The following is a 14033-nucleotide window of genomic DNA, read 5'->3' on the forward strand; positions in this document are numbered from 1 at the left end:
TATAGTTAAGCTGCCCCTGGCTAATCCTGCATCTTGACAATTCATGACCTCCAATTAGCTTATGACAGTAACTGCTCACATGTAGAGAACATTGGCTTTGGGTGCAGAAATCCTAACTCCTTGAAACATTGGTCAAATTCCTTAGCTCTCTGTGCCAGCTGCACAACAGGAAGAACACCTACCTAAAATAGGTGATGTGACGAGAAAGAGCTGACATACCTCACATTTAGCTCAGTGCTCAGAGCACAGTACATGGTAACAGGAAGCTCCTACTCTACTATTACTACTTCTGTTACTTCTGATTCTTGTACCACTACCTGCACCACGCTTACTGCTTCTGCTACTGAAACCATGCAACAACTTATTTTGGCCATGATATTACTAATGGGCATATTAAAACAATGATAACTCGGTATTTTTGGATCTAAAGAACATAAGACCTACTAGGATAGCTAAAACAAGACAAAACAAAAGAAAACAGAATACCAGATAGTAACAAGTGTTGGTAAAGATGTAAAAAACAGGAACGCTCATATACTTCTAACGGGGACATAAAATGATGCAGGTACGTGGGAAAACATTTCAGTAGTTCCTTAAAATTTTGAACATAGTTATCACAGGACTTAGAGAGTTCACTCTCAGATATAAACCCAAGAGAAATGAAAACACATGCCACACAAGAAGGTGCTTGAATGTTCATAGCACCATTATTCAAAACAGCCCCAAAATGGAGACAACCAATGTCTATCAACTGATACGGGGACAGACCAAATGTGGTACGTCTATACAATGAACATTATTTGGCAATGAAATGGAATGAAAACTTTATGTCAAATAAAAGAAGGCAGTCATGTATTAGTTTATGTGAAATGCCCAGAATAGGCAAATTGAGGGAGAGTACAATGAGGAATAAATGTTAACTGGGCATAGTTTCATTTTTGGAGTGATAAAAATACAAAAATGTTCTAAACTTCATGGTGATAAATATAAATTTTTGTGAAGATAATCAAGAGCACTGAATTTTATGGTATATGAATTATATCTCCAAAGAGCAGTTATAAAAATAGAACTCATAAATCACATAAGGGAAGCTACATACATGTAGAGTGATAAAAAGGAATGAAGCAAGGGAATGCTAGCTCCACATGCAAACCTGCAGAAAAGAAAGACAACAAAATACAGTGGTGGCTGAGGTCTCTACTCCTAATGTGACACATCTATTCTTCACTCAGAAGAGTGTAAATTAGGATAAAAATGAGAACATAAGAGTAGAAGGAGTAGGGAGATTATCAGTGCTCAAATCAGAAAACTCTGTTTGAAAGCTAGAGTGTAAAATTCTGTTGCCTGATAAACCAACTTGTGACCTTGGATCAATAGCTTAACCTCTCTGGGCTTCAGTTCCCTCATCTGTAAAATGGGTATAATAACAGCACCTATCTCACATGGTTAAGGTGAGGACACATCAACACATGTAAAGCCGTGAGAGCCATCGTCACTGCTGCCACTGTTATTACTGTAGTTCCTGACAGAACAAGCTAACCTCACTCACAGACCGAAGCACGCAGCTCAATCACATTTGAAGTCCCTGTTTTTTTTTTTTTTAATTTTATTTATTTATTTTCATTTTTTTTTGAGAGTCCAAGTTAGAGACAGGGACAGAGACAGACACAAGAGAGCTCCTGTCATGTTGTTTCACTCCCCAGAATGCCTGCAACAGCCATGGTTGGACCAGGCTGAAGCCAGGAACCAAAACTCAATCTGGATCTCCCAAGTGAGTTGCAAGGAGTCAAGTACATCAGCCATCATCTGTTGCCTCCCAGGAAGTACATTAGCAGGAAGCTGGACAGAGCTGAGCAGCCAGGACTCAAACCAGGGACTCTGTCCCACATATGTGAGAATCCCAAGTGGTGCTTGGATGCTTTGTCCAAGATGCCAAATGTCTGCCCTAAGCTCCAAGCCTTTTACACCAAACCATGTCAACTTTTCCTTTCCCATCTACAGATGCTAAATACTTTCATGAGGCTCCTTCATCAACCCAGAAAATAAACACACCCTGGGAGAGCTGCACAGGGCATTTGCACTAACTATAATTTTTATTTATTATTTTTGACAGGCAGAGTGGACAGTGAGAGAGACAGACAGAGAGAAAGGTCTTCCTTTTGCCGTTGGTTCACCCTCCAAAAGCCGCCGCGGCCGGCGCGCTGCGGCCGGCGCACCACACTGATCCGATGGCAGGAGCCAGGTACTTATCCTGGTCTCTCATGGGGTGCAGGGCCCAAGCACTTGGGCCATCCTCCACTGCACTCCCTGGCCACAGCAGAGAGCTGGCCTGGAAGAGGGGCAACCGGGACAGAATGCGGCGCCCTGACCAGGACTAGAACGCGGTGTGCCGGCGCCGCAAGGCGGGGGATTAGCCTAGTGAGCCGCGGCGCCGGCTTGCACTATTAACAGTGGCAGCCACTACTGAGGTGCCTATAAAGTTTTAGAAATCTTACATGCATTGTACTTTACTGAATTTTCACACACACAAAAAAAATCCTAGAAGGTAGCTGTATTGATCACATCATGTTATAGATAAGAAAAGATCAAATAAGTTGAGTAACTTCACCAAGTCAATAACACAGTTATATAAGAGTCAATTGGAATTCAAACCCAGAGCAGTCCTTTCCTGAGGCTCTTTCTGCTATGTTATGGTCAATTAAATTTCTAGTGGAAGAGTAATTAGGACACGAACTAAGAATCAGGGAGGGGTGCTTTTTGACCAAAATGGATTATGATTCAAAGAATGTTTAGCATCATTCACTCCTTCACTCACTCATCAATAAGCCAGACAAATATTAAGCATCTATTATGTACTAGGGAGTATATAATAATAATCTTTGAAGGATAATGACTTTAAAGGAGAAAATTACAGAATGGGATGATCAACAAATTAACTGAAAAATAAAGGAATATGCCAGGCAAAGAAGAGATCTCCTTTAATGAGAATTCAGAGATAAAAATCTGACACTCATTTTCAATGTCTTTTCCACCATAGAAAAACTGATAAGTAAAATCTTAAGACAATATTTTTATTATTATTTGTTTATATTTGAGAGACAAAAAGAGACAAACAGGTGGCTAAAGACAGAGAGAACTTGCATTAACTGGTTCACTACCCCAAATGCCTGCAACGTCCAGGACCAAAACCAGGAGCTGGGACCACAACCTGGGTCTGTCATGTAGCTTGCAGGGGCACAACTACTTGAGCCATCTCCACTACCTTTTTATACATCAGCAGCAAGTTGAAGTCAGGAGCTGGAGCCAGAAACTGAACCCAGGCATCCTAAATTGGGATAGAGGCATCTTAACCAGAGTAAATTATAAGTTAATGCCTGCTCCCTATGCTGCTACTTTTGATTCTTCTCTATTTGGAAAATGGCCAGGAAACAGATACAGTCTTTCCCTCTCAGCCTTATGGGAAAAGATAACTGTCTACCCAACTGCAGGACTAGACAGATCGAGGTGGACAGTGGAGGGTCCATGGCAGAATTTGTTAGGAATAGGCTGTAAACAGCTCCAGCAGTAAGCAAGCCTTAGGACATTAATGTCAATCAAGAGTGACAGATTCTGATGGACTAAATGATATGTGGAAAAATTTATTTCACATTTTTAAGTCACCACTTCACAGGTCAGACACATCTTAATTTAGTCCTAAAACCCTAACAGGATTTCCATTATGCCACAGAGATAACAATTATGGGTATAATCCTCTCAGAGTCCCCAAATACTTTTCAACTCATTTTCCTCCAATAAAGGACAGAGCAACTACCATGAAAGAAAAAGAATAAGGAGATGGTGAAAATTGTTTTTGGAAAAATCTATTAAATGCTCAGAGATTTAAAGAGGCAAATGCTGAGATAGTAAATAAGAAGCATGAGTTCACTTTAATAGTAAAATATTTTCCTAGAATATTTTTAGGTAACAGGTTAGTCCAGCATACCCCATAATAAGCCAGCAGCAAACAATCAATGGCTACTACACCTTCTATCTCATGAATAAAAAGAATAGTTTGTCAATTAAATTCTAGGTATTATTTGATACGCTATTAAGATCAAGCTTTTCCTAGAATCAACAATTTTAAAATAAAAGTTAATAATAAAAGTTAATGATGAAATATGACTCAATTTACAAATCAGTTACCAGAATTCATTATCATAAAAAATTCCATAAAAGTAAACAAAAAACAAAGAATTTAACAGTATGCATAAAATTTAGTTTAAAATAAAACAGTAATAATAAGGTATTAATGAAGAAAATGACTATATTATATTATCCCTGAATGGAATTTAACAGAGCCACTATCTATATTTGTTAGAATGAATGACATTGTCAATATTTGCTATTGAATCAATGGCCACACTGGACAGTCATCTCTAAACTTTACCAAAATTTAGGTCTGATTATTCTCTATAAAATAAATCAGCTATTACTTTCAAATTATAGATATATCAAATAACATTTCCTTTAAATTATATCAAACTGTATATCAGACAAATATATCTTTCAACTTAGTGTCTTTTAAAACTAGTTGACTTCAATCATTTTGTTTTGATAATAATCTGGAGTTCGTGTGAAAAATCATTTTTTCAACTGTTCCATGCTATGGAAGATTGACTGAATTCCAATATGCTTTCAGTTCTCTAAATAAAAAAGATAAAAAGCTTTCATTTCAGGAAAATTTCATTTTGAAGATGTATTTAGAACATCATTAACAAGGACACTCTACAGATCAGTTAATCAAATCTTTCATTCAAAATCTAACCTTGTGTTTTGGCTATAGTGAATAAAGTGTTTTTATTTTTTTTTTTACAAAGAAACGCTTAATTGTTCTTGATAGGGTTTTTAATGACAATTCCAAGAAAAACCTGATAATGCCAACAAAACTGAAACTTTTAAAAGGAGAGTTGATGGAAAAAGTCTAAGCAGCAAATCAGACAGAAAGTGTCAGACTCCCTCTCAAAGTCGGTCGTATCTAATCTACAGATTTCCCATTGCACACCCAGATACACCTGAGCTGGGAATCTCCCCTTGAAGGTAGTTACTAGAAAGGAAGACCCAGCCAGGGCTTTCTCCTACTGTACACATATATCAGCACTTCGAAATGCCTCTGTGTCAGTTACACTGCCTCCCACTTTAACCATCCTATTATCCCTAGTCCAGTCTTCAAGGTCAGATACAGAATGGCTTTCCTTCTTAGAAAACCACTGTGTAGATGAATGAAAAATTGGAAGGTAAAGAGAACAGGAGAGATGGGGAAACAAAAGAAGTGTGGGAAAAAATACCAACATATAACATAGTAATTTAAAGTGTATACCTTTACTCTTTGGTCATCAACATCTGTAATCGAAGCAACACGAATCAACCTGGGGTTTCGTTTATCCACAACTTCAAGTTTCATATTTGGCAGAAAACCATGAGGCAATCTCTGTAATATACAACAAATAATGTAAAATCCATCAACTCAGATATGCTACTAATTTTTTTCTCAAAGATAGTTTTTAACACATGATGTATTTTAAAGGATTTATTTGTTTGAAAGGCAGAGTCACAGAGAGAGAGGGAAAGAGATCTTTCACCCGCTGGTTCACTCCCCAAATGGACCCAACATCAGGGGGCTGGGCCAGGCTGAGAACTGGAGCCTGCAACTCATCCAGGTCTTCCAAGTGGGTGGCAGGGATTCAAGTGCTTGGACCATCTTCATTGCTTTTCTCAGATGCATTAGTAAGGAGCTTGATAGGAAGTGGAACAGCCAAGAAATGAATGGGATCTGGCTTCTCAGGCAGAACCTTAACCCGCTGTGCCACAATACCAACCCGCATGTGGTCTTTAATACCACTGGAATTTAGTTTTAAGAGAACACATTTATCATACCCAGTTTTCAAAAACTCGTGAGAGAGTCTTTTTTTCATTTTAAAGACACATGAAAATATAACTTTTGATTAAGTCATAGATTAATTAATGGTTACCAAAAGTTAAAAAAGAATTGTATTACAGTTAATATATTAACTTAGGTTTTTTTCTTTTATTCTGAAATCATTTTCAAAAATTAAGGAATTGTTGACTATTCTAATGACCTGGTATGATTTCAAAGGCGGAATTATTTGATAAGTACTTTGAAAGGACAGACATATTCCTTTATAAACTAAACTTAAGGGGCCAGTGCCGTGGCATAATAGGTAAAGCCACCACCTGCAGTGCCAGCATCCCATATGGGCACCGGCTCGAGTCTTGGTTGCTCTACTCCCCATCCAGCTCTCTGCTATGGCCTGGGAAAGCAGTAGAAGATGGCGCAAGTTCTTGGGCCCCTGTACCCACATGGGAGACGGAGAAGAAATTCCTGACTCCTGGCTTCGGATTAATGCAGCTCTGCCATTGTGGCCAATTGGGGAGTGAACCAGCGGATGGAAGACCTCTTTCTCTGTCTGCCTCTGCCTCTCTCTGTGTAACTCTGAGTTTCAAATAAATACATCTTAAAAACAAAAGCTAAATTTAAAATACGCTTAGAGAACAGTTTCATAAATTCAACTTTGTTAAATTGCTTTAAAATCATATCACAAACTCTGACATTATTTAGACAAGGCCATAATAAAAGTGGAAGTTCTCTCCTCCCTTCAGAGAAAGGTACCTTCTTCTTTGATGGCCCATTCTTTCCGCTGGGATCTCATAAGAGATATCTTTCATTTAGGTCATTTTTTTTTTTTTGCCACAGTGTCTTGGCTTTCCATGCCTGAGAAACTCTCATGGGCCAGATCCCAATGGGCTGATTTTTGAGGCCAGAGTACTGTTTCAGGCATCTGCCATTCTATGAGTATATATATATATATATACACACACACACACACACACACACACACTTTGTATCCCACTTCCCATTTTGGATCATTCTCTCCTTTTTAATTCTATCAGTTATTATTAGCAGACACTGGTCTTGTTTATGTGATCCCTTTGACATTTAATCCTACCTTCATGATCAATTATAAACTTAAACTGATCACTTTAGCTAGTAAGATGGCATTGGTACATGCCAACTTTATGGGATATGGAATCCCACTGCACGTTTCTAGCTCTACCATTAGGGGTAAGTCCGAGTGAGCATGTGCCGAACTGTACATCTCCTCCCTCTCTTAATGAAGAATGGGATGGGAGAGGGAGTAGGAAATGGGATGATTTGTGGGTTGGAGGGTGATTATGGGGGGGAAAACTGCCATAATCCAAAAGTTGTACTTTCAAAATTTATATTTATTAAATAAAAGTTTAAAAAATATCACACCACAATGTAATTTAAAACCACAACCTTTGTTTTTCCACTTCTTTTGTAACACTAGAGGGTTAAACTTCACTAAGGTTTCTTTCAAATCTTAAAATGCTGGGAACCAAGAGTTTTTAATGACAACCACATAGGTAACAATTAAGAGAATGGAGTGTGAAAAAAGTGGGAATTATCAATCGTTCACACTAAGGAACTATCAGACAATTCTGAGTTTTTTTAGGTTGGCAAAAAAATTTCTCTTAGAAAGCTAATACATACAAAAGTTTTCAGCTCATCTTACTGGAAAGGACTAACAATCTAGCAATGGTATCAGAAAATAAAACCCTAATAATATCTGAGAATAATCAGTATCTGATGTTTCTCTTCAACTTTTTGTGGATGCATGTGTTCTTCTAAATGCAATATTACACCTAATAAATGGATTATACTGACTTTGTTCTCTCCAAGGTCATTGTCCTGAACTACAAGGGTGATTTCTGAGCATTGAACATGTCAAAGATATTATAATTGAATAGATCCACAATAATCTCATAACAGAGAATGGAAGACACTTTTTTAAATAAATCTTTTCGTGATTATATTTTTATACTTTCCTGCTGGGAAAAGTAAAAGTTTTGAAAGGAAGCAAGAGAGAAGGGAAGTCTACCAAAGGCAGGTTATTGTGCTCAATGAATTTCTGTAGATCTTAGAATACTCTGTAGTACTCCATCACTTCTTGCCATCTTAATTTTATTATACCTATTTCCCCAAATCCTTTTGATCCCTAGTGAACTCTCAGAAAATGAAATCTCATGTAGAAGCCTGCTGACTGGCAAATGATTAGATGTGAAAGGAAAGAGTTTTGAAAACTACCACATTAGAACCACAATATTTGTACTTGGACTATTCATGCACTACTACTCATAAATAAACATTTAGTTCAGCAGCCTTGTACATAAGTACAAATTTGAACTTTAAAAATTAGTATTCTGGGTCAGGCATTTGACCTAGTAGCTAAGATGTCTTTGTTCCAAATCAGAGCACTGGGGTTGAGTCCAGGCCAGGTTTCTGACTGTAGTATTGTGCCAGGGGAGACTTGCAAAGGCAGCTGTGAAGCCAAGGAGTTGGCTTCCTTCCATCCATGTGGGAGACCTGAATTGAGTTCCCAGCTCCTGGCTTCAACTCCCTGTCCATTCTGGGGCCACTGTTGGAATTTGGGGAGTGAACCAGAGGATAGGTATTTCTCTCTCCTTCCCTCCGAACCCCTCAAATAAATGAGTGATTTTTTTTTTCTAATTAGTATTCTAACAATTGGTAAAAGAAATGTTTCTGGAGTGGGTGTTTGGTGTAAGGGTTAAGATACTGCTTGGGACATCCATATCCCAACTGGGCTGTAAACCAGGGCATGGAAGATCTCTGCCTTTTGAATAAACTGAAAAAAAAAAAATTAAAAAAATGTTTTCCGCAAAATGGGTGAAACAATACACACAAAGACTACATACATTTTGCCTATTTTGTTATCACATCAAGGACATTCAGTCTGAGAAAGTGATGCTTTGAAAGCTTGGAGTTTTCAGTCAGCAGGCTAATAGAATGAGAATGGAAGGAGACTTAATAATTAGCCCTCAATGAGGGGCTTTCAGTACTGCCTCTGGTGTGCCCGGAGAGTGTTTTTTCAAGAAAAGAAAGAATATCTACACTTGTATATAGGAACAATAGCAAATGAGTCACCTACTTTGTAGTGTTCACTAAAAGCAAACTAAATTGGTTATGAAAATACCATGTGAATTTAAGAAGAAAAAGGAGAATTTAAAATTGCTACATGCAGGTATAACACAAGCCAGACATTGTTTAAAGGTAAGGGCATATACCTACACAGAACCTACCATTTTAAAAACTTTGGCAGGAACTGCATGAGTTTGAGTAGCTTCCAGATATTCCGTCCAGGAAAAATTTTCTGGATTAGGATAACCTGAAAAAAATACATACTATCAAGATGTCACTCATGGATTCCCAAATGCTACAAAATACTTGATAACAATAACACTTGTTAACTGCACACTCACCAACTAACAGACCCTATGCTAAGAACTTCACATCTCACTAAAGCCTTGTGATAACCTCCAAACTAAAGCATTCCTACACACCAGTACATATTCACTGGTTCATTCACTCAGCCAACAAGGTCAAGCAGGTTGACCAAGGGCAAATGGCAATACCAGTACTTGGCAAAGCAAGGTGACACCCAGGGGTCTGACTTTGCAGCTCCATTATAAGGCTTCTTAGAAGTCTGAAAAAAAATGACTATTTGACCTCAAACTCTGAATAGAAAAAGATACTGACATTATTTCCTATTTGTTCAATAATTTTATGTCTTCTAGGGTTTCATTCTCTGTATTATATTTTTTAATTACAATTTACCCAAATTTCCATTTATCACTATAACTTAAAAATATATATTGAGTGTAACATGGTAAAACATATTCTATTTTTCTAAATGTCCTTTTAGCTGGGTTTCTTGTTTCTCTTATGCCTGTATTCTTTTAGTACTAATCACATCTGCTAAAGGTTTGTCTTTATTCTGTTGTGTTCTTCATCCTTTCAAGGAATGATACTTAGATTTACCCATCAGTTCTCAGCAGTTCTACTGTTTTATTTTCTAATTGTTTTGTTTGCTGCTTTTATTATCATCACTTTCTTCTTCCTACTTCTTTCAGGCTTATGTCGTATAACTTGTTTTGTCACACTGAATTGTAAACATCATTTCCATTTTTTCAAACTAATAGAAACATTTAAAACTATGAACCTCACTGATGCCACTGAGTAGAGCTTTAGATAGCTGGATAAACGTTTATAAAATGTGTATTAATCTCACTTTTACTTTATAAAAAGAAATTATATTAGAATCTGTAATTGTTGTCTTAACTGAGTTGTTGGTGAGACATTGATTTGAGAAATATCCCAAGTGGTTAATTTTGGTGGTTATTTGAAATATTAATATAGAATCTTCCATTCTGTAGTTTCAGAATGTCATGTGGTATATACAACTCCTCTTTTTGATATTTGCATATTGCTTTTTGAAGTAACATTAGATAAATTACAAAAAATTAATGTGTTTGTCTTTTAAGATTTAGAACTAATATATATTAATATAATCTAGCTATAATTATTTTAAAAAATCTGGCTTTTTTTTTTAAAGCAGTGAGCCTGAAGCAGTATTCTAGTCTCAAAACTAAGTATGTTTGTATATAGTTATCCAGTACTGCTGATGTTTCCTTCTTAACTACCTTTTACATGTAGAGCTCTTTGTTTAGAGGAGCACTGAACCAGTGATTACAAAGTAAATTGAAAGTGTGTTATCACAACAAATTAAAAAGAAAGAAAGGAAGGAGGAGGGAGGAAAGTACTGTACTCTTGAATGGTATCTATGAAATTCATGAAATCTGTTCTCTACATGTGAATAAATAAAGAAATAATCAAAATAAATAAAATAAAATAAATTTAAGTGAAAGCACACAAGTCAAGCGGCCAGCCCAAAACTTCCTCACAAAACCAGCAGGGCTGTGTAGCCAGGCCAGCTGACAACTGGAGCATCCCCAGGGCACAGGCCCTCCCCACTATCTTGACCTCTCTCACTGAATCACTTCCTTCCAGAGAAATCTCCACCTGATTTCTCCTGCTTTACTTTCTCTATACAGAGCCACAGAACTGGTGTTCATTTTTGATAGGTGGTCAGGCTCAGGATTCTGACCCTGAGAGTCAGTCAGACTGCTGCATGCAGAACACCCACCCTCACTGCTGTATAGTATTCCATTCTGTGAGTGTTTCATAACTTATTCATCCATTCGACTGACAATGTTCACTTGAGTAGTTTCCATTTGTACTGCTATGAATATTCTCAAATATTCTTAGTAACTTCTGGATCAAGAGGCACTTTCCTTCATATTTTGATGTTACCCTATTCAGCATATTGTAAAGTGCACTGTGAATTGCACTTTTAATGCAATACAGAGAAAACTTCCCTTTTGGACACATTTATTGCATTTTGCTTCAAATTCCTTTCTTTAATAATTATCACTCTGTTATTTTCTGTGTTCATTTCAGAAAAGGTTGAGCATCATTTATGTGCTTATATTATTTTGTTTCAAGTGTATTTACTTTAAATATCTCTTAAATGTATTTAAATCTTTTATATTTTTTATCATAATTAACTGGTTCATTTAACTTCTGTAAACATACTTTAAGTTAGATTAAAAAACAAAACTTTCTTGAGGTGTCCTTTGCTTTCTGTCATTTTCCAAATGAGATGTGCTAGATATCATATGTTTCAATAATTATTTATGTAGTTGCACTTCCTTTTTAAGATTTGTTTTTTTATTTGAAAGTCAGAGGTAGAGAGACACAGGGAGAGACTGAGAGGCAAGGTCTTCCATCTGCTAGTTCACTTCCCGGATGGGAGTTGCTCAGACTAAAGCCAGGAGCCAGGAGCTTCATCTGAGTCTCTCACATGGGTAGTAGGGGCCCAAGCACTGGGGCCATCCTCTCCTGCTTTTCCTATCCATTAGGAGGGAGCTGGATAGAAAGCAGCGGCCAGGACATAAAACAGCACCCATATGGGATGCCAGCACTGCAGGTGGTAGCTTTACCCACCACGCCACGGTGCCAGTCCCAGTTGCACTTACTTTCAAAGGTCATAGTTTAAGAAACCATTCTTTGTCCATGAGATCTCTACCTTTCTGTAGTTTTTAATACAGTCTACACCTTGCCCCTTCAGCTCCAGGGTGTCTCCTGACCCAGGTGCTGACCAGAGGGTTGAGTGGGATGGAGGGGACAGGAACCAGAGTGTAAAGGGTCGAAGAATGGATGTGAGGTGAGAGAGGTAGCAATCAGTCCTGGCCCACCTTGTAAAGAAACCTGGCATGCTTCCATTGGAGGTCCAATCCCTTTCCCCCTCTTTGTGATAATTAAGCAAAAAGATAAGGCTGCGCTGTTTTAAGTGGTTCTTAAGTAACAATTGCCTCTGTACCACTATCTAGAAACGATCTGTATGGCAAAACAGAAAACACATTGCCTTTTTATCCCCTGTTCAATGAACCCAAGAAAGAAATACCTCATGACCACCTATGCCCACTGTCTGCTTCTACACAGTCTCTAGTCCTTGGAGGCTTAGCAGAGCCACAAACAAGGCTACAAAGGAAGAGGTGGCCGGATTCCTTCACACAGCTATGTGGCAGTACCACTGCAGAGGCTTTTGAAAAGTTTAAATTCTTACTTTAAACAAAAAGGAAACACATCCAAAGGAACAAAAGCAGCCTTTGACCTCTTCATTCCACTCAAAGAAAATCAACTGGCTTCCACTTAGTGGTAAGTACTGTGATAATACTTTATGTCATTCAGGTATTCATTCCTCACACATACCTTGTTTTACAGTGAGTCTCAGAGAGCATGAGCAACCTACAGTGTCATATAGTTAGCAAGTAAAAGACGTGAGATTTAAAAAATTGTGTCTGTCCCAAAGCATCCTTGATCCAGGATCCAGGATCCTCCATAGTCCTAGGCCTCAAGACTGAGGGCTTGAGCTCCCTCTGGAGGCCAAGAAGTAATATCGTGAGAGTGAGGGGGTGGGAGGGTAGGCAGCTGCATTGGAGACTGGGCTAAGAACTTAGGCAAGTTCTCTCATGGTGCCATTTCTTTCAACACTATTTAGAGCTAAAAAAAGAAAAAGAAAACTCTGTAGGAAAGAAAAATTAGGTCCGAGCTTTAGCTTTGGACAGCAAGGAAAAGTGTTTTAGACGAAGAAGTATGAAGTCAGGGCCTCCATCCCACAGCCCTGGATCTCCCCCGTGCCACCAGTAACTCTTCAGGTGAAGAGGGACAGCCAAGTGACAAATGTCTTGAATTAATGCTGCAGTGGGATTCAAAGCCATCACACGGTAGCCAAAGGAGTGGAATGGCCTGGCCCTTGGGGAGGAGAAGTTCTTAGGAACAGTTGAGAACTTTCAGAGGAAGCACAAGGGCTGTGTGGGTCATGGAGGAACCAGCTACTCCTTTATTGGTCGCAGGGAAGTAGTGATCTCAAGAGTAGAACCAGAGAAGCTCGGTGTTGAGAAGCTGGGGTCTACGCAGGTTATTTGCAGAGCTTGGAGTGAACAGGTGTCAGGGTCAAGCAAAAGTCACTCTGGAGGATACCAGTGTGAATGAGAATGAAAAAGGGATTCCCAAAGGGTTAAATCAAAATAAAGAGAAGTTAGACACACCTAAATAATGTCATCACAAAGGTTCCCTGGATCACTCAGGGAAAAAGCAAGCCCTAACAGTGACATGCAGGCCCCTACACAATGTGGCCAATTACTGCTCCGACCGCATTTCCCTTCCACTTAACTCTTTCTGTAACTACAACATGGCACATGCCCTCCCCTCTTCAAGTGCTGGCACTTATCAGTCCCTTACTGGAAAGTTCTTCCCATAGATCCTGCAGACTTGCCATCTCATCTCCAGTCAGCTGTTGTTCAAATGTCACACTCTCAGTAAGTCTGTTCCTGAACTCCCTACGTAATATGGACCTCTCTGCCCCAAATAGTGTGCCTGTCCTAACCCTGTCAACTGTCTCACTTCTCTCCATAGCTTGTAACCTGCTAACATTTTGTGTGCTTTTCCTATTCCTTGATTCCCTTGCTCCATTAGAATAGAAGCTATCTTACAACAGTAAATTGTTTGCTTCACTGTGATTTCCTTAGAGCAC

General features: G+C 38.5%; 1 protein-coding gene across 15 annotated transcripts in view; it reads right to left on the reverse strand.

The window, feature by feature from the left end:
- L3MBTL4 (L3MBTL histone methyl-lysine binding protein 4) overlaps nucleotides 1–14033 on the reverse strand; it is a 555652-nt gene that overhangs the window by 282595 nt on the left and 259024 nt on the right. For all 15 annotated transcript variants that reach the window (XR_007921517.2, XM_051851406.2, XM_051851407.2 and 12 more), the window contains 2 exons: nucleotides 9178–9263; nucleotides 5357–5467 (listed from right to left, as the gene is read on the reverse strand). Coding sequence is in view for 14 of the 15 variants with exons in the window: in XM_051851406.2 (XP_051707366.2) it covers nucleotides 5357–5467; nucleotides 9178–9263 (197 nt within the window). In the remaining variant the exon portion in view is untranslated. The remainder of the gene's footprint in view (nucleotides 1–5356; nucleotides 5468–9177; nucleotides 9264–14033) is intronic.

Source organism: Oryctolagus cuniculus, chromosome 10, assembly GCF_964237555.1.
Source record: "Oryctolagus cuniculus chromosome 10, mOryCun1.1, whole genome shotgun sequence".
NCBI lineage: Eukaryota > Metazoa > Chordata > Mammalia > Lagomorpha > Leporidae > Oryctolagus > Oryctolagus cuniculus.